Source organism: Pipistrellus kuhlii, unplaced genomic scaffold (assembly GCF_014108245.1).
Source record: "Pipistrellus kuhlii isolate mPipKuh1 unplaced genomic scaffold, mPipKuh1.p scaffold_m20_p_22, whole genome shotgun sequence".
NCBI classification, from domain to species: domain Eukaryota; kingdom Metazoa; phylum Chordata; class Mammalia; order Chiroptera; family Vespertilionidae; genus Pipistrellus; species Pipistrellus kuhlii.
The window spans coordinates 9,287,371-9,313,706 of record NW_023425521.1 but is presented as its reverse complement, the minus strand read 5'-3'; the positions used below and the strand labels follow the sequence as shown (position 1 = coordinate 9,313,706).

The 26,336-nt window shown below is 38.8% G+C and overlaps 1 protein-coding gene across 15 annotated transcripts in view; it reads left to right on the top strand.

The window, feature by feature from the left end:
• TLK2 (tousled like kinase 2) overlaps positions 1 to 26,336 on the top strand; it is an 86,410-nt gene that overhangs the window by 11,959 nt on the left and 48,115 nt on the right. For 11 of the 15 annotated variants that reach the window (XM_036450659.2, XM_036450657.1, XM_036450656.2 and 8 more), the window contains exons 3-6: positions 19,515 to 19,586; positions 20,576 to 20,645; positions 21,634 to 21,677; positions 22,356 to 22,451. In XM_036450659.2, coding sequence (XP_036306552.1) covers positions 19,515 to 19,586; positions 20,576 to 20,645; positions 21,634 to 21,677; positions 22,356 to 22,451 — 282 coding nt within the window. The remainder of the gene's footprint in view (positions 1 to 19,514; positions 19,587 to 20,575; positions 20,646 to 21,633; positions 21,678 to 22,355; positions 22,452 to 26,336) is intronic. The other 4 variants (XM_036450661.1, XM_036450655.2, XM_036450653.1 and 1 more) reach the window with 2 other exon arrangements.

Here is a 26,336-nt window from a genome sequence, read left to right as displayed (position 1 = left end):
CTCTCATACAGGCCTGGAGAGTCTGGGTAATGAACCCTCAACCTGGGCATGTACCCTGACCGGGAATCAAACCAGCCACCTCCCAGTGCAGAGAATGATGTTCAACCAACTCAGCCATACTGACCAAAGAAATAGAGTTTATTTTTTAGAGCAGATTTAGGTTTCAGAAAATTGAGCAGACAATACAGAGAATTTGCATATACTCCCTCCCCATCCTGCCAATTTCTCTATTATTAACATCTTGCATTAGTGTGGAGATTTGTTACAATGGATAACCAACACTGATACATAATTATTAACTAAAATCCCTACTTTAACATTAGAATTTACTCTTTGTGTTGTGTAGTTCTGTGAGTTTTGATAAATGCAAAAAATGTCACGTATCCATTCCTTTTTTCATGTCTGACCTTCTATCTGGAATACTTTGTCTGAAATACTTCCTTTGGAATTCCTTTAGTGTGGGCTTGTCAGTGATTTTCTTCCTTTTGTTATCTGCTTTAAAATTTCTATTTTTGGCTTTATTCTTGAATGGTATTTTGGCTAGGTTTAAAATTCTAAGTTGGCTATGTCTTTCAGCACATAGTTTGCTGTTGTCCATTGACTTCCATTATACCCTTTTTATTGATTTTTAATTTATTTTTTAAATCATCACCAAAGGATATATTTTTCCATAGATTTTTCTTTTAGAGCAAGTGGAAGGGAGAAAAGTAGGGAGAGGAGGAGGAGAGAGAGAGAAACATCAAGGTGAGAGAGACAAATCAATTGGTTGCCTCTGGCCATGGGGCCAGGGATCAAATCTGTAACTGAAGTATGTGCCCTTGTCTGGAAATCTAATAGGCAACCCTTTAGTCTACAGGCCCACACTCTAACCACTGAGAAACCAGCCAGGGCAACCCTTTTTATTTTTAGTCTCGTCATTCTGTTTAAGCTAACTTATCTTTTCTTTGCCCATTTCCTAAGTTTTTCTTTGTATTTGATTTTCTACACTATAATACAGAAGTGAACAATATATCTAGCTAGGTTAGAGTAACTTTTTTCCTTTGTTTTTTTTACCTGTGCTCGCTCTATCTATCTATCTATCTATCTATCTATCTATCTATCTATCTATCTATCTAATTTGGGGTCGGAGAGGCAAATGGGTGAAGGGTGAATCAGCTCCAGAGACAGCCCCCAGGAACCTGAGGACTTGGCCCTTATGTGGGGGCAAATGATAGAAAGGGTGGGCTAAGTGAGGATGGTTCAGGACCACAAAGGCACAGTGAGAACTGAGGTGGGGTGGTAGACTGAGGGAGATAGGTGTCCCGAACATCTGACTGACAGAATGGAACCAGCAGAAAGTTGTTGCCTAATAGAAGGGGAAGGAGCAGAGAAAAATAGAACAGGCACCAAGGGGTCTGAAAAGGAGATGCATTCTTGTATGTTCCCGGACCAGGGATCAAACCTTGGCGTATTGTGACGATGCTCTAACCACATGTGTCAAACACAAGGCCCGCGGGCCAAATCCATCCCGCCAGGCCTTGCAATGTGGCCCACACCGCGCTGTCATCACTGCACTCCGCTGCGTTTCCATCACAATGACAGTTTATGACTGTTCAGTAAACCATTCGGCCCGCGATTTAGGCTGGATTTTAGATTTTGGCCCCTTCTCTGATTGAGTTCGACACCCCTACGTCTAACCCATTGGTCGGCAAACTGCAGCTCACGAGCCACTTGTGGCTCTTTGGCCCCTTGAGTATGGCTCTTCCACAAAATACCATGGCCTGGGCAAGTCTATTTTGAAGAAGTGGCGTTAGAAGAAGTTTAAGTTTAAAAAATGTGGCTCTCAAAAGAAATTTAAATCGTTATACTGTTGATATTTGGCTTTGTTGACTTAGAAGTTTGCCGACCACTGCTCTAACCAACTGAGCTATCTGGCCAATACCTATACATAACTTATTTTAACTAGTTAGCCAAAGTGTTCCTTATTTCTGAAATAGAAACTTAGAACAAAATTCTTATGGGCTAGTCTTAGGATTTTTTTTTTTTAATTTTACTTATTTTAATTTTTTTATTAAGGTATTATATGTGTACATATCTTACCATTGCCCCCCCCCCCATTCCTCACCCCCCAGAGTTTTGCGTCCATTGGTTATGCTTATATGCATTCATACAAGTACTTTGGTTGATCTCTTATCTCCCCCAACTCTCCCTAACCTTCCCACTGTAATTTGACAGTCTCTGTATCTATCTTTTTGTTCATCAGTTTATAATGTTCTTTATTATCCATAATAATGATGTTGAATCTACTAATTCATGAACAAGGTATGTTCGTCCATCTGTTTACAACTTCCTCTATCACTTTTTTCAGTGTCCTGTAGTTTTCCGCATATAGGTCTTTTACCTCCTTAGTTAAGTTTATTCCTAGGTATCATAATTTTTGTGTGTGATGGTACATGGGATTGCTTTTTTAATCTCTCTTTCTGTAAGTTCACTATTGGTGTATAAAAAGGCCATAGATTTCTTGGCGTTAATTTTGTAACCTGCTACATTGTTGAATTCATTTATTTAGTCTATTAGTTTTTTTATGGAGTCTTTCGGGTTTTTTAATGTACAATATCATCTCATCTGTTTGAGTTCTGTTATTGAGTTCTTTACAGCAGCAATGTCATTTTTTTATTTCTTCTTGGTTCTTCATTTCCCCTTGATTCTTACTCATATTGTCAAAGTTGTCTTCCATTTTTTTCATCCACCTTATGACCATTTCTCTGAATTCTTTTTTTTTTTTTGGTTTATTTTTTTTATTATTTTTTTAATAAGTTTTTATTGTTCATATTATTACAAATGTTCCTTTTTTTTGCCCCCACCATTGTTCTCCTCCACCAGGTTCCCACCCCACCCTCTGTCCTTTCCCCTCTCCCCATTGTCCTCATCCATAGGTGCACAGTTTATGTTCAGTCTCTTTCCACGCCCCCCTCTCCCCTTTTCCCCAAGAATTGTCAGTTCACTCCCCTTCCATACCTCTGATTCTATTATATTCAACAGTTAATATTGTTCATCAGATTTTTTTAATTTCCTTGGTTTTTAGATTCACTTGTTGATAGTTACGTATTTGTTGTTCATAATTTTTATCTTTGTTTACTTTCTCTTCTGAAAGAACCCCCTTCAGCAATTCATATAATTCTGGTTTGGTGGTGATGAACTCCTTTAACTTTTTTTTATTAGTGAAGCTCTTTATCTGATCTTCGATTCTGAGTGATAGCTTTGCTGGGTAGATTATTTTTGGCTGTAGGTTTTTACTATTCATCACCTTGAATATTTCTTGCCATTCCCTTCTGGCCTGCATGGTTTCTGTTGAGAAGTCAGCTGACAATCGTATAGGTGCTCCTTTATAGGTTACTACCTTCTTTGCTCTTGCTTCTTTTAATATTCTCTGTCTTTTGCTCTTGGAATTTTAATTATGATGTGTCTTGGTGTGGTCCTCTTTGGATTCCTTTTGTTTGGAGTTCTGTGCGCTTCCTGGACTTGTAAGTCTAATTCTTTCACCAGGTGGGGGAAGCTTTCTGTCACTATTTCTTTCAGTATGTTTTCGATATCTTGCTCTCTCTCATCTTCTGGGACCCCCATAATTCTGATGTTGGTTCGCTTGAGGTTGTCCCAGAGGTTTCTTACATTATCTTCAATTTTCTGGATTCTCTTGCCTTCTAGCTTCTGTGGAGGAGTGTCTTCTGGCTCTTTATGTTCCAAATCTTTGACTTGATTCTTATGATCTTCCCTTCTGTTTTTAGGACTCTGTAAAATATTTTTTATTTCAGACAGTGTATTCTTTATTTCTTGTTGATCCCTTATCATTTCTTGTTGACTCCTTATTAATTCTAGTTGATCTCTTTTCATATCCTCATAGGCCTTATCCATCTTTTCTAGGAAATTCTTGAAAAACCTTATAAGTGTAGATTTGAACTCTATATCCAGACGCTTTTTGTCCTCCATTTCTTTCGTTTGTGATCTATTTTGTTGTCGCATTTCGCAGTTACTGATGGGACGGGGTTTCAGGGTGGAGCCTGCAGCTTTGGATTCTGTCAGCCCCGCCCTATGCGGGTCCTTCAGTGCCCGCTGCCGGCGCCTCTGAGAGAAAGGTGCCCTCGATTTTCGCCTGCTGCCAAACAGTCTATGCTCTCCCACAATGAGCCAGGTATTGGGGTTCAGTTCAGTTGGAAGTGGAGTTGGAGGTGGTGTTCAGAGTGGTCTGGAGCCCCAGTCTCCTTCCCGTCAGAGCAATCCCACAGCACAGCCGACCGTCCCTTCTCTGTGCGCAGTGTGCGCGCCGCCGGGATCTCCTTTCGCCTCTCCCCGGGGTTCCGCCTTACAGCTCCCTATGGCTGAGCCTGAGTCCCCAGGGTCTGGCCTAGAACTGGGGTTCAGAGCAGTCGGGGGCCCAGCACAGTCGGAGTTTTGTCTCCTTTCCGCTAGGGAACGCCCGCCAGGCACTCCGCCTCTCCCTCCTCTCCGGCTCCGTCCTCTCCTTGCGCCGCGTCTCCGTACCTTGGGCTTTTCCAGCTCCTCCACGCCTCCTTCTGGTTTTCTCCTTGCTTCTCGCTGTAGAATTTCCAGTCAGTCAACCTTCCTGTAGTTCTGGGCAATGTCCGTTTTATATTTTAGTTGTATTTTATTGAAATTGTTGTGTGCGGCTGCGGCTAGGTGTTCACCTGGGCGCAGCCATCTTGGATCTCCCTTTAGGATTTTTTTATAATGATGTTTGCTATAATGGGATTCTGCTTTTATAAATCATTGATTACAATGAATTCTTAAGATCTACTCTGTTATTAATTTCAGATAATATTCAGATTATTTGAAGATGGACTGTGATAAGTAAAATATGCATACCACTACAAAAATAACAGAATGAGGTTTTATTTTTATTTTTATTTCTATTTTTTAAAAATATATTTTATTGATTTTGTACAGAGAGGAAGGAAGAGAGATACAGAGCCAGAAACATTGATGAGAGAGAGTCATTTATCAGCTGCCTCTTGCACACCCCCTACTGAGGATATGCCCGCAACCAAGGTACATGCCCTTGACCGGAATCGAGCCCTGGTCCCTTCAGTCCCCAAGCCAACGCTCTATCCATTGAGCCGAACCGGTTTCGGCAGAATGAGGAGATTTTAGCTAATAATTTCTTAGCAGAGATAAAATGGAATATTTAAAATATACCTCAGTCTGAAAGAAGGAAGAGAAAGAGGAAAAGGAAGCAAAAAAGATGTGACAGCCTGGCTGATGTGGCTGTGTGGTTGAGCATTGACCTACGAAGCAGGAGGTCATGCTTCAATTCCTGGTTAAGGCGCATGCCTTGGGTTGCAGCTCAATTCCCGGTAGGGGATGTGCAAGAGTAAGCCTGTTGATGATTATCTCTCATCGTTGTTTCTATCTCTCCCTCTCCCTCTTTGAAATCAATAAAAAAAGAAAGAAAAGATGACAAATAGGAAAATAATTAACAATATGGTAGATTTAAACCGAAATCTTTATATTAATATACAAAAGGCTAAGTGTCCATCTGACTGGTAGGTAGCCTTGATGCTCACTGACCGCCAGTGTCAGACGCTCAGGAGCTGCCATGACATGCACTGGTCATTTAAAAATAAACAGCACCACGAATTAGTAGTTAATGGTGAAAAATTGAATGTTTTCAACCAGAACAAGTCAAGGATATTCATCCTCACAACTTCTATTCAACATGTTCTAAAAGTCTTGGCCATCTCTGCTGGCTGGCTCAGTGGTTGAGCGTCAACCTGTGAACCAGGAGGTCGTGGTTCAACTCCCAGTCAGGGCACATGCCCAGGTGTGGGCTCCATGCCCCGTGTGGGGCGTGTAGGAAGCAGTGATCAATGATTCTCTCTCATCATTGATGTTTCTCTCTCTCTTCAGCTTCTCTAAAATCAGTGTGTGTGTGTGTGTGTGTGTGTGTGTGTGTGTGTGTGTGTGTATGCATGCCATGGCCAGTGCATAAGGACAGGTAAAAGGAATAAGCTTAAAGATTGGAAAGAAAAAGTCTGGTTTTTATTTTCTTTCTTTCTATGTCTTATAGATGACATGATTGTGCATGTAGAAAGTTCAAAGTAAACTAAAAAAAAGCTACTAGGGTCTAAGTTTAGTTTGAGGGTACAAAAGTAGTTTTTGAAAATCAGTTGTATTTCTGTACACTAGCAATTACAGTTGGCAATTGACCTTTTAAAGGCAATACCAACCCTAGCTGGTTTTGCTCAGTGGATAGCATGTCAGGAATGAAGTATCCCAGTTCGATTCCAGTCAAGGGCATGTATCGGGTCTAGTAATAATTAATGTCGTTTTTAACATTCGTTTAAAATCTTGCTTGGCGTTGACTTGTATTGACATAACCTTCAAACACGTGGTATCTACAGAATGTGTGAAGTGCAATTAACAAGTTTTGCTTGAAAAAGTTTGTGTTTGGTTTGGTTTTTGTTGCAAAACCAGGGCTAAGAAGATGGCGGATGAAGAGCATATTCGGCACTGCATGCTTTACGAGTTCCAATTAGGAAGAAAAGCAAGTGAGGCTGCAAAAAACATCTGTAGTGCTCTTGGTCAAGATGCAGTTAGCGCCAGAAAATGCCAGCGTTTGTTTGAGAAATTTCGCGAGGGAAATTTTTCGTTAGATGACAAGAGTGGTCGAGGCCGTGTGTCCAATTTTGATCAAGAAGCTCTTCAAGCTCTTTTGGTGCAAAATCCTCAAATTACCCAACAAGAGCTTGCGACAACTTTAAATTGTTCACAAAAAACAATTTCTAATCAATTGCGTGCACTTGGCAAAGTCCAAAAGTTTGGAAAATGGGTTCCTCATGAGTTGACCGACAACAACCGTAATCAAAGAGTCACAATTTGCAGTTCGCTCCTCTCTCGTCAAAACCGTTTGCTGTTTTTAGAGCAAATTGTTACTAGAGATGAAGAATGGGTGCTGTATGTTAATTTGAAAAGGCGGCCTCAATGGTTGGACAAAAATGAGGCTCCACAGCCCACGCCAAAACCTGACTTGCATGCGAAAAAAGTGATGTTGTGTGTTTGGTGGAATTTTAAAGGAATTCTTCATTATGAACTTTTACCATCTAACCAAACCATTACAAGTGCTGTGTATAGTGCCCAATTGGAAAGGTTAGCCCAAGCTTTAAGAGAAAAAGAACCCGCGCTGATTAATCGGAAGGGCGTAATTCTTCACCACGATAACACACGACCGCATACTGCAAGAATCACTGCTGAAAAACTGCGCCAGTTGGAATGGGAAGTTCTCCCTCAACCTGCATATTCTCCTGATATTGCCCCTTATTACCATTTGTTTCATTCTTTGCAAAACTTTCTTCTTGGAAAAAAATTTAATAATGAAGAATGCCTCAAAAATGCATTGACCGAATTTTTTGCATCAAAATCACAAGAATTTTACAACAGAGGGATTAAAATGCTTCCTGAGCGTTGGGCACAAGTAGTAGAAAACAACGGCAACTATATTGTTGATTAAATTTTGTTGTATTGTTTAAATAAATTCGATTTAAAGTATTAGAAAACGACATTAATTTTTACTAGACCTAATACCTTGGTTGCAGGCTCAATCCCCAGCCTGGTCAGAGTGTGTGCAGGAGACAATCCATTGGTGTTTTTCTATGTCTCCCCCTTCTCTTCAACAATAAACAAACAAACAAATAAATAATAAGCAATACCACTTATAATAGCACCAAACAGTATAAATGTAAAAACATTCCCGAGAACAGAAGAGAATATTCTTATAGTTTTTTTGGAATAGAAGTCACGTTGTATTTCCATTTTGTGGGTGAGAACGTTGAAGTACAAAGTATTAAAGAACATTTACTTGTGAGCACACCTTTATTAAAAACAGCTAAGTTAGTGGGTAGAATGTAGGGTCACTGATTATATAAATTTAAAATTACTAAAATTTTAGCCCTCAGGGGGCATAAAGGGCATTAGCGAAGTCTTCCTGGTTGATTATAGATTAGTAAACTGAGGCTTAGATAGAGCAGTTGCCTTGCTATAGGTTGTGCCACAGTCAGTAAGTGACAGAAGTGGGATTTAGACTCCTATCTCTTATCATTACACCAATATATTGGGCTCTGCAATATATTGGAATTTTGTTATGCTGTTTCCTGTAGGTGGTGGCAGTGGGTTAATTTCTCACAGATTGATTAATGGTCCCTTCAAAACTGTAAAAGCCAGGAAATAAATTTATTGTCCTTAAACTTTCTTCAGGGTTATGTACTTTTTTGGATATTTAAAATCTAGATTATGTCAATCTTTTTATTTTTGTTCTTATTCTTACAACCATTTCTTCTGTGTTTTCTTTACTATAAATGTGCCGTAGGATATGTATAGGGCATTTCTTTTCCATCTGTAAATATTGAGTTTTTAGTTAATAAAAGGATAGTTTTTTAGCATAAGGATAGTTTTTTAGTTAAAGGCTAAATTGTAAGCTTCATAGTGAAACATTTAGTAGTTCATTCAAATGTTCGTTGCTTCTATGTATATTGAAGTCATTCTTCTTTCCTTTAAAATTAATTTGTTTAATGATTACTTTTCAGTTATATAAGGAATGCATGCATACTTCTAAAATACTGAGAACTTTAATAGCTCTTAGAAATTTGATATGTACCTATCTAGATTTTTTTTTAAGTTTTTTTTTTTTTTAAAGGGGGAAGTGATTTTTTTTTTAATTTAAAAAAATATATATTTTATTGATTTTGTACAGAGAGGAAGGGAGAGAGATAGAGAGTTAGAAACATCGATGAGAGAGAGTCATCGGTCAGCTGCCTCTTGCACACCCCCTGCTGGGGATATGCCCACAACCAAGGTACATGTCCTTGACCGGAATCGAACCCGGGACCTTCCAATCCCCAAGCCAACGATCTATCCATTGAGCCAAACCGGTTTCGGCTAAAGTTTTTTTTTTTTTTTTTAATTGATGAAAGAGAGAGAGAGAGAGGAAACATCAATATGTTGTTCTACTTATTTATGCATTGGTTGATTCTTGTAAGTGCCCAGACTGGCAATCATACCCCCAATCTTAGACTGACACTCTAACCAACTGAGCAACCCAGCTAGGGCTAGATTTTTTAAATACTGTACTTACTGAATTGCATACGTAGTTTTCCATTAGAAAACATATAGTACAGAATTTTGCATGTAATTTTTACAAACTACAAAAATTGAATTATATTATTATTCTGCAACTTGTTTATTTTTCATTCAGCAGATGGTTTTGAGATCTGCCATATAGATGTTGCTATATGTAGACCTAGTTTGGATCACTGGTCTATAAACAATCATCCTGTAAATACATTTGTAGAACAGTGTTTTGTCATTCATTTTAAGAAATATTAAATTAGACAAAGGATTTGGAAATTACTGGGAGAAGCCAGTAACCTAAATCCTTTCCATCGATGGTCCCAGAATTATGTGTGATGTTCTGTATTTACCACAATAGTGGTACAGTCCCATGGTTGTAAGTACTTCCTATGTTTATCAAAATTGTACTGGAGCCCCAGCCTGTGTGGCTCAGTTGGTTGGGCATTGTCCCATGCACTGGAAGGTTGCTGGTTCCATTCCCGGTTAGAGCACATGCCTTGGGTTTGGGGTTTGATCCCCAGTAGGGGTTGTGCAGGAGGCAATCCGTGTTTAACTCTCTCACATCTATGTTTTTCTCTCCGTGTCCCTTCTTCTCTTTCTAAAAACCAATAAAGAAAATCTTTTTTAAAATGTTGTGCTGGGATCCTACCCGGTTTGGCATGGCAAATAGCGCATCGGACTGTGGACCCGGGTTCAATTTCCGTCAAGGTCATGTACTTTGATTGCAGGTTCCTCCCTGGCTGGGCCCAGGTCAGGGCACATGTGAGAGGCAACCAATTAATGTGTCTCTCTCACATTGATGTTTCTCTCTGTTTTTCCCTCTCTCTTCCACTCTCCCTAAAAATCAGTGGAAGAATATTCTCTAGTGAGGATTAACAAAATAAAAATAAATAAATAAATAAAATTTTTAAAATGTGCTGGGTCTTTTGTTTAACAGCTTTATTGAGATGTAATTCACATCCCATATAGTTCACTTAAAGTATAAAATTCAGTGGTTTAGTATATATACTGAATTGTACAACCATTACAATAAATTTTAAAACATTTGATCACATATCACATCAAGAAGAAATCCTTATCACATAGATGTCACCCTCAAAACTCCCATCTCTCTCAGCTCTAGGCAACCACTGCATAATCTACTTTTTGTCTATAGATTTGCCTGTTCTGAATATTTCGTATAAATGGAATCATATAATACGCAGTTCTTTGTTATTGGCCTTTTTCACTTAGCATTATGTTTTCAAGATTTGTTCATGTTATAGCATGTGTCTGAACTTCATTTCTTTTCATTGCCAAATAATGTTTTATTGTATTTGTCTTTTTTATTATATGCACCAGATATTGAGTGAGTTACATAGTCTTCCATAGGCAGGTTTTCAGGAGAAAAGACAGGTAAAGGATTTCTTGTTCTAATTGTTGGGCTTGCTTGTTGTCTGGAAATGGATGTTATTAAATCATAGGATTAAGATTTACCATGATTAAAATATTACTAAAAACATTAATATTAGTTAAGCATATTCTTTATTTTTTTTTCCACATTACATTATTTATTTATTTTTATTTATTTTTTTTAATTAATTTATTTATTTAATTTTTACATATTTTAACGATTTTTTTTGCTCCCCTCCCTCCCTCCCCCATATCCCCTCCCTCCCCATAGTTTTATGTCCATTGGTTGTACTTATATGCATGTATACAAGTCCTTCGGTTGATCTATTATCTCCCCCAGATCCTCCTCCCCTCCCCGCTGTAATTTGACAATCTGCTTGTTGTAGTTAAGCATATTCTTTAGAGTATAGTCTTCTGACTGGGAGACCATGTTTTTGGGTCTTCTGGAATTAGTGCCAATTCAGAACCCGTATCTAATAATCCTTGAAAAATCTTTATTTTTTCCAGTGCACAGTCACCCTGATAAGAAGTCATTGTCTTTTTGAAGGAAGGCTGGGAGAAAGACTAACTAAATTTTTGGCAATGTAGTGGTATCTTTCCTCAATGAGACCAGTCATTCAAAGGGTTCTGGGTCTGTCAACTTACTCAGATATTAGGATTAATTAAGGGGCCCCAACTCTTTCTTTTTAAGGATGCAAATTAGACTTTTGTTCACTTGACCTAGAACTATGTACAGATCAAGTAAGAATTGAGTAGATGGTTCATCTATTTCACTGCTGGGAACACTATGATCAACTAGACAGTGTGGTATGTGTCTGGGGGTCAGACTGTTCTAATTGCTGATTTGACTCTACTATTGTGTGAAAAGTGATGCTACTAATGACTAAAAAAGTTGATTGAGACCCTTAGTTTTAATTTTCCATTAGGTTTAGATCTGAGTGGAGTATCTTTACTACCTCAGGTAGTTTGACTCTTGTCAGCTGTGCTCCTTTATACTTAATCAAATTCGACTTTTGACCACTGTTCTCAATCCCTTTTAAGATGCGTATTTAGTCAAAAGAGGAAATGAAGACTTTAGAAACTCAATAAATGTTGACATTTAAGTTTTTATAGGAGTAAAAGATTAACCTTTGGCCCCTACTTCTACAAGTTTTTCTTAGTTTATATGAGTTTCATTCATGTGCTAAATGCTGGTTGTCAACATTTGTATCTTAACCTCAGTTTTCATGGGTTTATACAATAAATTATCCACAAAGTTTTCTTTAGGCTTGTAACTGAAATATTTGTTTAAGCCCTTCAAAGGGTTCATTCAAAAAGTTCATTTTGAGTATACTAAAAGCACGTTTTACAAAGCCATACTTTTTAAAACAAGAAACTTGACTGTTGTCTATTTTTTATTTTTGTTGTTATTACTAGGGGCCTAGTGCATGAATTCGTGCAACTTGAAAGGAGCTGTGCACCAGTGAGGCTGTGGTGGGCACAGGGGTGGGACTCGCTCATTCTCCGTGGCCCCCCATCTTCCCATATCCTCTCTGCTGGCTGCCCGCTCCCTCCACCGCTGCTGCTCTCACTCATTGATGGCGCCAGCTTCACTCGCACCTGCTGATGGTACGGAGTGATTGGGGCGGGTGTGAGCGATGGCTACCGCCCTGATCACCCCTCAGGAGCAGGGGCAGATGGAGAAGTCCTGAGGGACGATTGGGGCCCACACTGGCTGCAGGTTCCAGTGCCGGGTGGGACCACATTGTGCAGGAGAAAAGAATTTTCAGTAGCCACCAGAGGCTTGCCCCAATGACAGCGACCAGCACCCTGCCGTGGTCTGGTGCCTTCGCTCACCTGCTCCACCATCCTGCTGCGGCCAGCGCCCATCATGTTCCACGCTCTGCTACCTGCTGCCTATGCCCGCCATGTTCTGTGCACACCCACGTTCTGTGCATTGGTTATTCTGCCATTCAATCTACTTGTATATTAGGATTCTATATGTATAATTTATTTTAATATTTTATTTCAGAGCGGAAGGGAGATGGAGAGAGAGAGAGAGAAACATCAGTGATGAAAGAGAATTATTGACTGGCTGCTTCCTGCTCACACCCTACTAGGAATTGAGCATGCAACCAAAGCATGTGCCCTTGACTGGAATTGAACCTGGGACCCTTCAGTGTGCAGACCGATGATCTATCCACTGAGGCAAACCAGCTAAGGCTGTTCTCTATTTTTAAATGGTCTATTTGGTTTTTTACTTTAAAAAGTCATTAACGACCTCGCCAGCATGGCTCAGAGGTTGAGGGTCAACCTAACCCTAATCCTAACCCTAACTCCCCCACCATGTATACAGGTCATATTTTCCTGTTTCTTTGCATGTCTCATGATGTATTTGTTGGAAACTGGTCATTTTAAATGATACATTGCAGCAACTCTGGGTACTGATTTCTCATCCCATCCCTTGGGGCTTGTTATTGTTATTTGCTTGTTTATTTGTTTAGTGACTTGCTGGATTATTTTAGTGAAGTCTGTTGTACCACCCCATCTCCCTAGTGATACGCCTCTGGTGGTGTTCCTCCGGGAGGCACAGCTTAGGGATGCCTGTAGTCCCCCTGCATGACTGTTACTGTAGGGCTCTCCTTCCTTGACCAACCCAGCTGTTAAATTCCACTAATTGCCCATGTTACTCTTATTTTCAACAATGCCCTGAGGCATAAATTCCTTTACCGACTAATCCAATCAAACTGGGGATCCATGAGGGAAGGGAAAGTTTTTGAGGTCAGTGTTTGCTATGTGTTCTGTCCCCCAGAGAGCTCCTTCCAGAAGTCTTATCGCCTGGTTCTCTCCTGCAAACTACCTGGCCTATAGTTTCCTTTTAGGCTGTATCTTGTGAAACCTTGATATAATTCTGGTGAGGGGGAGTGTCCATTAAAACTGAAAGTCAGTTATATAATAGGATCCCCACAGTAGGTTTTCTGAATGTATATGTTAAAAAATTGACAAATTAATTTACCTGTTTTTACTTATGCAGATACATTTGTATAGTTAAAGTATGTATGTATTTCCATACATTAAGTATGCATGGAAAGTTTAACTTCACAGAAAAGTTTTCTATATGTGTAAGAGTAATTTTATTTATTTTTAAAATATATTTTTATTAATTTCAAAGAGGAAGGGAGAGGGAGAGAGAGATAGAAACATCAGTGATGAGAAAGAATCATTGATCGGCTGCCTCCTGCACACCCCACAATGGAGATTAAGCTGGCAACCTGGCATGTGCCCTGACTGGGAATCAAACCGTGACCTCCTGGTTCATAGGTTGACACTCAACCACTGAGCCATGCTGACAGTAATTTTAAATTTATACTGAATGGGTTTAGTAAATGTGTGCATTCACTACTCAGTGATAATAAACAAATGCACATGGCTGGGGCATGGCCTAGTGCATGGGGGAACATTTGCCAGCCTGTGTTAAAATTATAGCTGAAAGTCATGCCATGCTGCAACAGAAGCATGCAGTGCACTGTGATCACGTGCTAATCGTTTGCTGAATGAGAACAAGTGGTGACTCTTGGATTTAAATACCTGTCTCCTATCTAATAAGAGAGTAATATGCAAATTGACTGTCACTCCAAGACACAAAGGATGGCCGCCACAAGATGACTGGTGGGGAAGGGCAGTTGTGGGCAGTTGGGGTGACCAGGCCAGCAAGGGAGGGAAGTTGGGGGGGGGGGACTCAGGCCTGCAGGGGAGGGCAGTTGAGGGGAACCCAGGCCTGCAGGGTAAGGGAATTGAGGGGGACCAGGCCTGCAGGGGAGGACAGTTCAGGGGGGGACCCAGGCCAGCAGGGGAGGGCAGTTGGGGGTGACCAGGCCTGCAGGGGAGGACAGTTAGGGGTGACCAGGCCGATAGGGGAGGACAGTTACGGACAATCGGGCCAGCCGGGAAGCAATTATCAGGCTGGCAGGCAGAAGTGGTTACAGGCAATCAGGCAGAAGCAGGCAAGCGGTTGGGAGCCAGCAGCCCTGGATTGTGAGAGGGATGTCCCAGATTGGAGAGGGTGAAGGCTAGGTTGAGGGACAACCCTCCTCTGTGCACAAATTTTGTGCACCGGGCCTCTAGTATATATATGAAAGGCTAGCTGAAACTGGTTTGGTTCAGTGGATAGAGTGTCAGTCTGCGGACTGAAAGGTCCCAAGTTTGATTCCAGTCAAGGACATGTGCATTGGTTGTGGGCACATCCCCTGTGGAGGTGTGCAGGAGGCAGCTGGTCAATGTTTCTCTCTCATTGATGTTTCTAGCTCTCTATCCCTTTCCCTTCCTCTCTGTAAAAAAGTCAATAAAATATATTTTTAAAAAGTCTATTATGCTAAGTGTCTATCCTGGTGTCTTTCCTGGTAATGATGTCATGTAACAACATCTGGCTTCCTCTCCCTAGCAACTACTAGCCTTCTTGCAGTTTCTTCAGCCCAGAAACACGACTTGCTTTATAGCCAGGTGGAAACATTTCACACTTAAACCGAACGTCTGTGAAGTGTTTTCCCATGCCTCATCTCATTTGATCCTACAGAAGTCCTGGAGTAGGTAGATAGGAGACTCGGTGGAATCCTATTTTCTTGTCATTAGCTGGAAAATGGAGATTTAGAAAGTTTAGAAACTTGACCCAATTGAAAAGAAGTAAGAAATGGTGGGCCTTGAAAATGACTTCAGGTTTTCTCACTGTGCAGAATATAGTCAAACACTGCTGCAGTTATTTTACCCTTTGTTCTGCCTGCGTGATCTACAATAATAATCTGCTTCATGTTGATATACTTCTGTGTTGCTAAAAATTACCTGAAAGAGAAATTGTGGTGCTTCACTGGGCTGGAAAAAGTTTAGCTACATCAGAAAGCAGATCTAATTAAGCTAACTTATTCTATGTATATAAAAAGCTAAGTTGAGTTGCACATGCATGATACATATAAAGCTCTCGCTGGCGCCAGTCGCACACGTGTTTCGATCTGTCATTGTTGATTGTGAATTTGGTTTACACTTCTGTTATAGAGAAGGTGAATAGTGATATTAAAATTTTTTTTCTAATTAATTTCAATGTGCATGAATTCGTGCACCGGGTCACTAGTGTAGATTATAATTTGTAGATATGTAATATTTATGTTGGCAAAATTACTAGTGTTTTTTCCAACATATGGCCAGTTTGCTAAAATTTATTAAAAATGACAGTAAATTAATAACAAAAAAATACCCTATTAATTCAATTATAAGTAAATCTGATTAAAAGCATTTGGAAATTAACAGGGTAGTCATATTCACATATTACATATGGATTGGAAATTTTTCCCATTAAATCTGAAGTCTGTTTAATCAAGGCCCACAAAATCGAGGGTTTACTGTAATCTCATTTTGGTCACCTTTTACTACCACCACTGTTCTTGTCCACACTCTTGGGAAGAGATTTCTTACTATGGGTTCCAGTTTTCCCCCTGAGGCCAAATGTCTGAGCCAGGGTTCTGGAGCTGGGGAGGGGGGAGAGGTGAACTTTTCTGTGAATGACCTCCTTGCTCTAGGAGCTGAGTCCTGGGAAGGAGGAGGAGGGGGAGGGCAAGGAGTGTGTGTGTGTGTGTGTGTGTGTGTGTGTGTGTGTGTGTGCGCGCGCGCGCGCGTTTTATCTCTCCTCACCCAGGAAGACAGCTCTTGGACTGAGAACTGAGGAGAGAGGGAGTCCTGTGTTATGGCTGCAGCAGTCTGTAGCCTTGCTGAGAAGGAAGAGAGGAGGGGAGGGAGTGGTCTTATTCCAAATACCATAGACTTTTCACCTTTCAAACTGAATTGTCATAGATTTTATTGAATAATTGTTTCTTTATTTGCTGTTTGCCCTTAGAGATCATTTCCAGAAGCTTTGAGTAGTTGTTGGTTTTTTGTTGTTGTTGTTTTTAATAGTCTGTACCAGTTTCACTGAGGAATGGGCTAGCAGAGCTTCTCTTGCTATTAGGCTCTGAAAAATCCATCTCTTGTGACTTTGTGTTTTTTGAAATAGCAGTCATACCTCCTTAAAGCATTTCGTTCAATGCGGTTCCTGACCACCCCTTCATAAGGAACCTTTAAATATTTCTTAACATCTCAGCTTTCAGATATTATCTGTATGAAGAGGCTGAGAGAATTGATTTCTCCTGCTTATTTTTCTTAAAGAATGAATTCACATCATGTACTCAGAGAAAATCTGCACACAAGTATAGTGTTTTATAAAGGAATTGAAAATAATAGTAGAGAATTTTAACATAAGGGTACTGTAGTTGAGTTCTTTGAAAGTTGACTTGGAGACATTGTAGTTACCCTTTGGCTTCCGTCAGGTGACATACGGTAGACAACAGAATCAACAGGCTTCTTCCTCACTTTTGCTTTATCTTAACCCTTTGCACTCCGAACCATTCTGGATATTGGCTACCAGCTACTCGACGCTACTTTGCGGCGGAAACGTGCATTTACAGACCCTCGTAGTATTTAGTATAATTTTGGAACCAAGTAACGTATTATAATGATATTGGACTTATATGAATTGGGTGACATCGAGGAATGTATATTTGCAAAAAAACCCAATATTTTATTGTTTATAATTTTGTACAGTATGATAAGTTTTGAAACACTCCCCAATATGCATTGCAGGCTGATTAGTGCATGTTTGACAGTAATAAGTGGTTTGACACCTGCCACCAGGTGTTTTCCTGTTAGAACACATAATGCAGTCCCGTTTTCTTTGTCCCACATCGGGAATATGTAGTTTATTGTTTAATCTATTGTCCGCAGAAGATGTGGATGGACGTGTTCTTGATACACGAAAATCGCCCTTTAATTGGTCAACGAGTGTCTTGACAAACTTGTGGTGTGTCATTGGCGTTTCATTACTTGTTTGTTTTTCGATGCGATACATTATGTATGAGTTTATCACACACATTTCCAACCCCCCAAAAAATAACTTCCTCCACCATTTGAGCGATTTACGGAGGAAACAATACGTACTCTAGCGTATTGATCTGCACGATCCACACCACCCATATTTGCCGTATATTCTAACAGCATTTCAGGCTTACTGACTGTTACGATATGTCCACCACGTAATGTTCTCTGGGTAGATTGTAGGTTTGTGTTATAATAATTGGTGAGCATGGTAATAATTCTTTTATCTTTCCACGCAAGGAGCGTAGTATTATTCTTTCTGTATGCAATTGTTTTATTGATTGAAAATTTTGGTTTTTTTATTTGTGTCGGTACGCCTTTTCGATTTATCTTTATTGTGCCAGTAAGATGACAATTCATCTTTAGCAGTTCTTCCACTAAAAGGATGCTGGTATAGTACCTGTCGGTGAACATGTGGTATCCTTTTGCATCAGGAACTCTTTCTAATAATTTCTTGAATAAATGTAGTGGAATCCTGGTACTCACTGGAAGATCCGGCCGGGATATATTATCAGAGGTTATGCTGCCATAGTATGGAAGTATTGTAAATAAGTATCCCATTCTTGAGTCCGCCAGCACATTTATGCATATACCCCACTTTGTTGGCTTGTTGGGATTATACGTAATAAATGCTATTCTGCCTTTGAACTTTACAACAGATTCATCCACAGAGACTGCTTTATATGGTATGAAATACTGTCTAAATTTGCTATCTATATATTCTAAATAGTTGCTAACTTTCTGAATGCGAGTTCTTATCGTTGCATTTCCTTGCGTGGGTTTGTTCAAATGTAACATCCAAAATATCTGCATAAATCTGGACCTGGTAAATGTTTCCGAACAAAAAGGGATTCTACTATTGGCAGCAGTAGACCAGTATTCTTGCATGTTGGAAAGTTGAATCAATCCCATATTCAGGATGACGGCGATAAATGCTAAAAATTCTTTGGTAATATTGTACCACTTGTGCCAAGTTGACTTTCGGGAAAGCTGTTTCTTTCCATTTTCTTCTTTGGCATAATTGTTTGTCTCTTTTATTATGCTGTCTACTAATTCTTCAGTAAAATATAATGTGAAATAGTCTATGGGCTCTTTTATGTTACTCGGGACTTGTGGTCCGGCTATTTCTTCGTGTAAATCAAAATTTATCGTGGCTGGAGGAACATCCGATTCGGTAACATCTTCACACTCTTCACTTGACAATACATTGTCATGTTGCCGTGTGTTTTCTTCCGTACTACTATTATCGCTTTCGCTATCTATGCGAACAATTCGTCGCCTTCTAGGTTGAACGATATCACTATCACTGCTGTCGTTTTGTTCTACAGTTAGTCTTTCTAATGTGTCTGTATAGAGGTCTATCTGGAGCTCACCTTCACTACTACTTGTGTCATGAGACTCATTCGTGGTTGAAAGCTTTGCCATTGTTCTAATAAAAAATATGGATAAATGCATGGGTTGAAAATTTCTAATTGTTATTACTAAATGACAAGATGATATTTACCAAAATAGCTTTCACCAAACAATTTATTCACTAAGAAAAGAATCACTTTTCCAATTTTCTCACTCGTTAGATCTATGTGCACTGCTCGAAGCTTCAAACCAAAATGAGCTCAGCTTTGAAAATCTTTTCCTCCAGATGTAGACTTGTTTATTTGTAATTATATATCTCACTATACAGTGCGCGCTATGTTCGAAAACCGACCTTTCTTCTACAAACTCCCCTTATCGCTCTTTTCAAGTGGCGTCTCGAAGTGCTCGGACCGTCGTGAGCACGCATCTCACGTTCTCGTCCGACACAAAACCCGCTGACATTTCTTGTATATATCTTAGTAATTTTACAATATTTTGATTTAATTTCTTGTGCCATTTCAAGATAAAACTTCAGGGAAACATGCATGTCTCAAAAAGTTGCGTTGAAATAACTCAATTCCCCGTAATCACTAATAAACTGCAATGTCCCCTGAGAGGGGACATCCGAGTGATAAGCTAGAATTCCGATGTCCCCTGAGGGGACAGCGGAGTGCAAAGGGTTAAATTAGTTTCTTTTAATTCATTTTTTTGTCTTTTAGGGGCCACTTAATAGCGAGTCATCAAACCAGAGTTTGTGCAGCGTGGGTTCCTTGAGTGATAAAGAAGTAGAGGTAAGAAGCCAGATCTGTTAAAAGACTTTTCATATTTCAACAGTTTCAGTCTGGGAGAAAAGATAATATAACTTCAGGGATGCTGTTAAGGTCTGCGCTGTTTAAGTTGTGTGCTCTTTGAATGTATTTTTTAATTTTAATTTTTTCCTTTTTATTGAATTTACTGGGGTGATACTGATTGACAAAATTATACAAGTCTCAGGTGCATAATTCCACATCACATTATCTGTACACTGTACTATGTGGCCACCACCCCAAGTTAAGTCTTCATCACCATTTATTCCCCCTATATTCTCTTCCACCTCCCCCACCTCCTTGTATCTGTATTTCTTTCAAATTTTTGCTTAGTTGCCATCAATAAAGGTCAGATATTTGCAGTTGTATCTGAATTAGTTTAGATGCCCTTGAATTTTAATGCTTGTTAGTACTCAGATGTGTGGGTCAGTATATCAGTGTAGCCTGACCAAGTTTAGTAATAGAATTTGAAGAAATGTTTTCAGGCAAAAAATTCAGCTGCATGGATATGGGTCCAAGTCTGCAGCTACCTATTTTGCATTTCAACAGAACTTTCAATAAATTAGAGCCAGTTGATTGATTATGCAGGTCTGTCCTTTTTGGAAAAAGAATTGGATTTAAGCTCTTATAAAGTATATAGCAGCTCTTAGGATATTTTAGCAAGCTTACTGTATGCTAGATATTTGTACTACATTTGTGCTTTTTAAATATTTAGGCTTTGCAGCAATGCTAATTTACAAACAAGTAAATAGAAGCTCTGATATTTTAATCAGTTTGCCAAAGATTATATAGATGGTGTGGTTCCAGACCTTATACTCTCCATGACCCTGCTCTAAGAACAGGACACTGATTTAGGACTTGTCTGTACCAGTTAAATCTTCTTATAAATTTTGATATTTTGTACATATTCTTTAATTTTCATAATCTGAAAAATTTGACACAATGCTAATTGTGATTTCTATGGTATTTAACAGACTCCTGAGAAAAAACAGAATGACCAGAGAAACCGGAAAAGAAAAGCTGAATCATATGAAACTAGCCAAGGTAGTAGTAATTTCACACCAATAAAAATACTAAACTCTTATGTACTGTACTCAGGTAGAATTTTCCATCATACTAGATAATTAGTTTATATGCAGGGATTCCTAACAAAGGAGCTGTTGTATCTTAAGGGAATATCATGATGTTTATTATAGACTTGCCACTTGATATACACTTGACAATACAGTGTCAGTTCTTTGGGGACTTATGTTTTCGTATTGTAAGTTAACGATCTTCTGGCCACAGGTTTTTTTCTTTCAGACCGAGCATGTATTGTACAGAAAAGAAGTTAACTGGAGCTTCAACTATGCATTAGAACAGTGATTTGTTAATAATAGGTGCCCAGAAATGGTTTTATTTACCTGGCTGTCCTTTCCACCTATTCTTTTTCCGTATCAATTATTTAGTTGGACAATGGCACTCTGTGGAGTAAATCTATAGATGTGACAGTTCTAATGCCAAATATCTTTATATAAAGAAAGAATAAATGGTTGGGCTCTCCTCCCCCACTCCCCTTTGCCTCCTGTAATAGAAGTCCCAGTCTATTTGCATTTTTCTTTTTTTCTTTTTTTTTAATCTAATTTTTTACTTTTAGGGTGAGGGGTAGAATTCTCCCAAAATGACAAGGTCACAAAGTCTTGTGAAATAGAATAAACCCTTTACTTTAAACGAGTTTGTTTTGAATTCTTTGTTCTCTAAGTTGGGGGTACGGGTTATAGATTACTTTTATTTTGATTCACAGTTGTGACATAAAAGTGTATTTATAAAGAAAGATTAACAAATCTTAAAGGGAAGCAAGCTGTGAAAAGATCTTTACATAGAGGAAGCTCCCTGTCCTTATGAGCTAGGTATTTTGCTCATTTGTCAAAAGTAAAACCAGGACTTGAATTGATAACAATGTATGCAGTTATTGAGTACATAGTACATTTTAGTGATTGATAGTTTACATGTGTTATTGGAAAAACTATACTTACTTTGGTTTCATTTTCAGGGAAAGGCACACCTAGGGGACATAAAATTAGTGATTACTTTGAGGTAAGTTAAATTTTTGGGGGGAAGAGAATCAATTTTTAAATAAAATTTTGCTTTATTTAAGGCTTTAGAAAGCAATATTTTTCTTTCACAATGCTTTCCTGCCCTTCCCACCTTCATCTGTCTTATGCCATCCAATTTCTCTCTATTAGAGGAAACTGCTGCTGGCTTTCTGAATTTAAATTTGTTTATGATATGTCATGTCTGTGATGATATAAAAATTCACAAATGAGGTGATATTTTTCTTGGCCAGACAAGGTTTTGTGTCTTACAAAGGTTGAAGTTGAGTAACTTGGACTCTTCTCTTTAGTCCAGTGGGACACGTAGTGAGCTCACTGACCCATCATCAGTGGTTACTAAAGAAGACACTAGCATCCACTACACCACTGTATTTCTGCTTCGTGTATTTGGTGACAAGAAGGAAAAACATCTTCTCTTATGTTTTTCAAAACCGCTTCTATCCATGTTTTCTTCGTACATTTCTGCTGGAGTTCCTTGTTAAAAATCTCATGGAAAAGATAACAAAACTTCACTTACGGCATCTTCTTTCTAGAATAAGATGTATTGACTTAGAAGGGCCATATGTAATTAAGACCTGTTTGTGTATTAATCTTTTACTCTCCTTATCTGAAGCATAGTACTGTTTTGAATTATTCATATCCATTTTTCCCTGTTGGCCAGTTTGCTGGGGGAAGCGGGCCAGGAACCAGCCCTGGCAGAAGTGTTCCACCAGTTGCACGATCCTCACCGCAACATTCCTTATCCAATCCCTTACCGGTAAGCATTCACCTGGAGAAACTTGACACCTGTTGCAGGAGACAAGAAACCCAGGAACACTCAAGCAAAATTTCTCTTAAATTAATCACTCAAGGGGAATGAGGCAGTAAGGAGAAAAGTTCATAATATTACCTCTGAATCAGTCATTTAGATTCAAATCTATATATAGTAAATTAATGTTTCACAAGAGCTAACTCTATTCTCAGTATAATAAATTCCCTCTAAGCCTACAGCTCAGTGTTCTGTCAAGGAAATGGTTTCCTATCCAAACAGTTTTGTGTTTTTTTTATCCTTGACAAACTTATATGTTCCTATAAGTGTATTTTTTAAAAACTTTGGTTAGCTCCTGGCATTTCAATTATTTTTAAGACTTAATTGGTGACATAGCAGAGAAGCTAATGCTATACAAATTTGAGATATGTAGGTTTGTTTACTGCCTATAAGTGAAATCTGAAGGTCTTAAACACATTATAGCCAAATTAGTGGTTTTCAACCAGGTACTTTTGCTCCTCTGGACATTTGCCAACGTTGGCATAATTTGTAGTCACAACTAGGGGTGGAGGGATGGTACCATTGGCATTTAGTGGGCAGAGACCAGGGATGCTGGTAAACATCCCACAGTGCACAGGAGAGGCCCCACAGAACTATTCTAGCACAGGAAATGAAGTCACACCAGCCCCCAGAAGCCTCCCTTAGTCTCCCTTCCAGCTATAGACCTCTTCCTGCCATCCAGAATACTATATCTATCCGGACTTCTAACAGCATAGATGAGTTTTTCTTGTTTTTGTACTGTGTATAAAAGGAACCATACAGTATATACTCTTAGTCTGACATTCTTTTTTCAGCATTACTTTTGTGAGATTCATCCATATTATTGTGTGTTACTGTAGATCATTCATCATATTTGGTGTGTAGTATAGTTTTAATATTTTAATTTATAAGCTATATGTTTTAATTTTTAACTATATGATTTACCTATTACCCATCTTCTCCCTCTAAAATGTTCATCCCATGAGAGCAAGAGCTTGGCTTTGTTTTGTTTCCTGCTGTTTTCATTTATCACAGTACTTATTACTTTACATAAAGGTATAATTATTTTAATTATTTCTCTTACTTGATAGGGAATATCTTGGCAAGATAATATCTTGTTCAGTTTTCAGTCTCTAACACCCCAAAATAGTGTTTGGCGCACAGTGGGTATTGAAGTCTTGAAAGGGAAGAATATATGGATAAAGAATTGCTTAGTGCCCTGGCCCGTGTGGCTCGGTTGGAATGTCATCTGTGCACTAAGGTGTCACAGGTTTGATTGGCGGTTGGGGCATCATACCCAGGTTGTGAGTTTGATCCATGGTTGGGGCTAGTGCCAGGAGGCAACCAATTGATGTTTCTCACATTGATGTTTCTTCTCTGCTCCCCCCTCCCCCCCCACTTCCCTTTTTCTTTTCCCCTAAAATCAATAAAAAAAAATATCCTTGGATAAGGATTGGAAAAAAAAAATTACTTTTTCTTCCCTCCCCCCCCCCCCCCCAGTAGTTTTTTTGTATTTTTTAAATTTAAGCAAAAGTACATAAAACAGCCCTAGCTGGCTTGGCTCTGTGGATAGAGGGTCAGCCTGTGGACCAAAGGGTCCCAGGTTTGATTTCAATCAAGGTCACGTACTTCAGTTGCAGGTTCCTGGCCCTGGTCAGGGGCATGCAGGAGGCAACCAATCGATGTATCCCTCTCACATCAGTGTTGCTCTCTGTCTCTTTCTTTCCCTTCCACTCTTAATAAAAATCAATGGAAAAAAATTTATATATATATACAATATATCCATTCTAAGGTCAGGATTAAAAAACAACAACACATAAAACACCATTTTAATGCAAGAGTTGGTAAACTACAGCCCACAGCTGGCAAGCTAAGAATGAGTAGGTTTTTAAAGAGTTACAGAGACAAAGAAAAATTTATGTCAGGGAGAATGTATGGCTTTAAAGGCTAAAATATTTGTCTGGTCTTTCACAAAAAATACTTACCGGAAATCACTATAAAGTTAACTCTGTGTAATAGTTAGGTCAAGAAGTAAACTATCTCCAGCTTCCTAGAAACTTATATGTGCTCTTCCCTGATCACATCTCCCCCCCCTCTACACTAGAAACAGCTGCTATTCTAATTTTTGTGATTATTTGCTATTCCTTACTGTTGATCATCCATGTACACCCTAAATAAAACAGTTTAGCTTTGTCATTAAGTCAGTTTTGTTAATCATGATGTGCTTTGTTTTTTATTTTATTTGGGGGGAGGACAGGTCATAATACTATGTGCTTTTATTATGTTTTTCTCCATCATCTTGACTGGAACCCTTAGCCATGATGTTTAATCAGTGTTTAAATCTTTTGTGTTCTGATTCTGTCAGTTAGGCTGTTTGTTCTGTCAGTTACTATCTATCACATCTTTCATAATTTGAGGAGTTGTCTATTTCTTCCTGTATTTAAAATTTTGCTCTATGTATTAAGTGTATGTATTATTCATTTCTTGTGATTTTTTTTTTTTTTGCTCTAAATGCAATTTATCTGATATTCAATATAACTAACTTTACCCTGCTCCCAAATAAATGAGTACCTCAGAACATTAACTCAATTTGCCTGCTACTGACTTGGTGGTGGTATGTTTTTATTTTGCCTTTTTAATATATATATATATATTTTTTAATATATTTTATTGATTTTTTACAATATCCACTGAAAGCCAAACCGGTTTTGGCAAAAATATATATATATATTTTATTGATTTTTTTTACAGAGAGTAAGAGAGAGTGATAGAGAGCTAGAAACATTGATGAGAGAGAAACATTGACTAGCTGCCTCCTGCACACCCCCCACTGGGAATGTGCCCACAACCAATGTACATGCCCTTGACCGGAATCGAACCTGGGACCTTTCAGTCCACAGAATGACGCTCCATCCACTTAGCCAAACCGGTTTCGGCTATTTTTGTAAAATATTATCATTTTATACTGTCACTGTTCACTTATTTTATCTGTATATTTACCTCTTTCTTTGTATTTCTTTACTTTTGACTTCTTACATCTTCCTCCTAAGGTCATTTCCTTCTGCCCAAATTACTCCTTTAGTATTCTTTTTTTTTTTTTTAAATCTGCTCGAGGTTAAGTTAACTCTTAAGTTTTTGCTTGCTAAGATAACTTTACTGTCCCCTTATTCCTTTTTTTTTTTTTTTTTAATATATTTTATTGATTTTGTACAGTGAAGAAGGGAGAGAGATAGAGAGTTAGAAACATCCATGAGAGAGTCATTGATCAGCTGCCTCTTGCACACCCCCTACTGGAGATATGCCCGCAACCAAGGTACATGCCCTTGACCGGAATCGAACCCGGGACCTTTCAGTCCCCAAGCCGACACTCTATCCATTGAGCCAAACCGGTTTCGGCCCCTTATTCTTTTTTAAAAAATATATATTTTATTGATTTTTTACAGAGAGGAAGAGAGGGATTAGAGAGTTAGAAACATCAATAAGAGAGAATCATCGATCAGCTGCCTTTTGCACACACACTACTGGGGATGTGCCCGCAACCAAGGTACATGTCCTTGACTGGAATCGAACCTGGGACCTTTCAGTCCACAGGCAGACGTTCTATCCACTGAGCCAAACTGGTTTTGGCTGTCCCCTTAGTCTTGAAAGATGTTTTTGTTGTGTATGTTTCTATACTGGCACTTTAAAATTTTTTTAGTTTATCATTATCTTCTGGCTCATATTGTTATTGTTGAGAAAATAGCATTCATTTACTTATTTATTTGAAAATATTTGCTCTTTTTTCCCTGGCTGCTTTTGAAATATGTGGTGTTTTACAGTTTCACTATGATGCATCCTTTTATTTTGCTTGCTTGT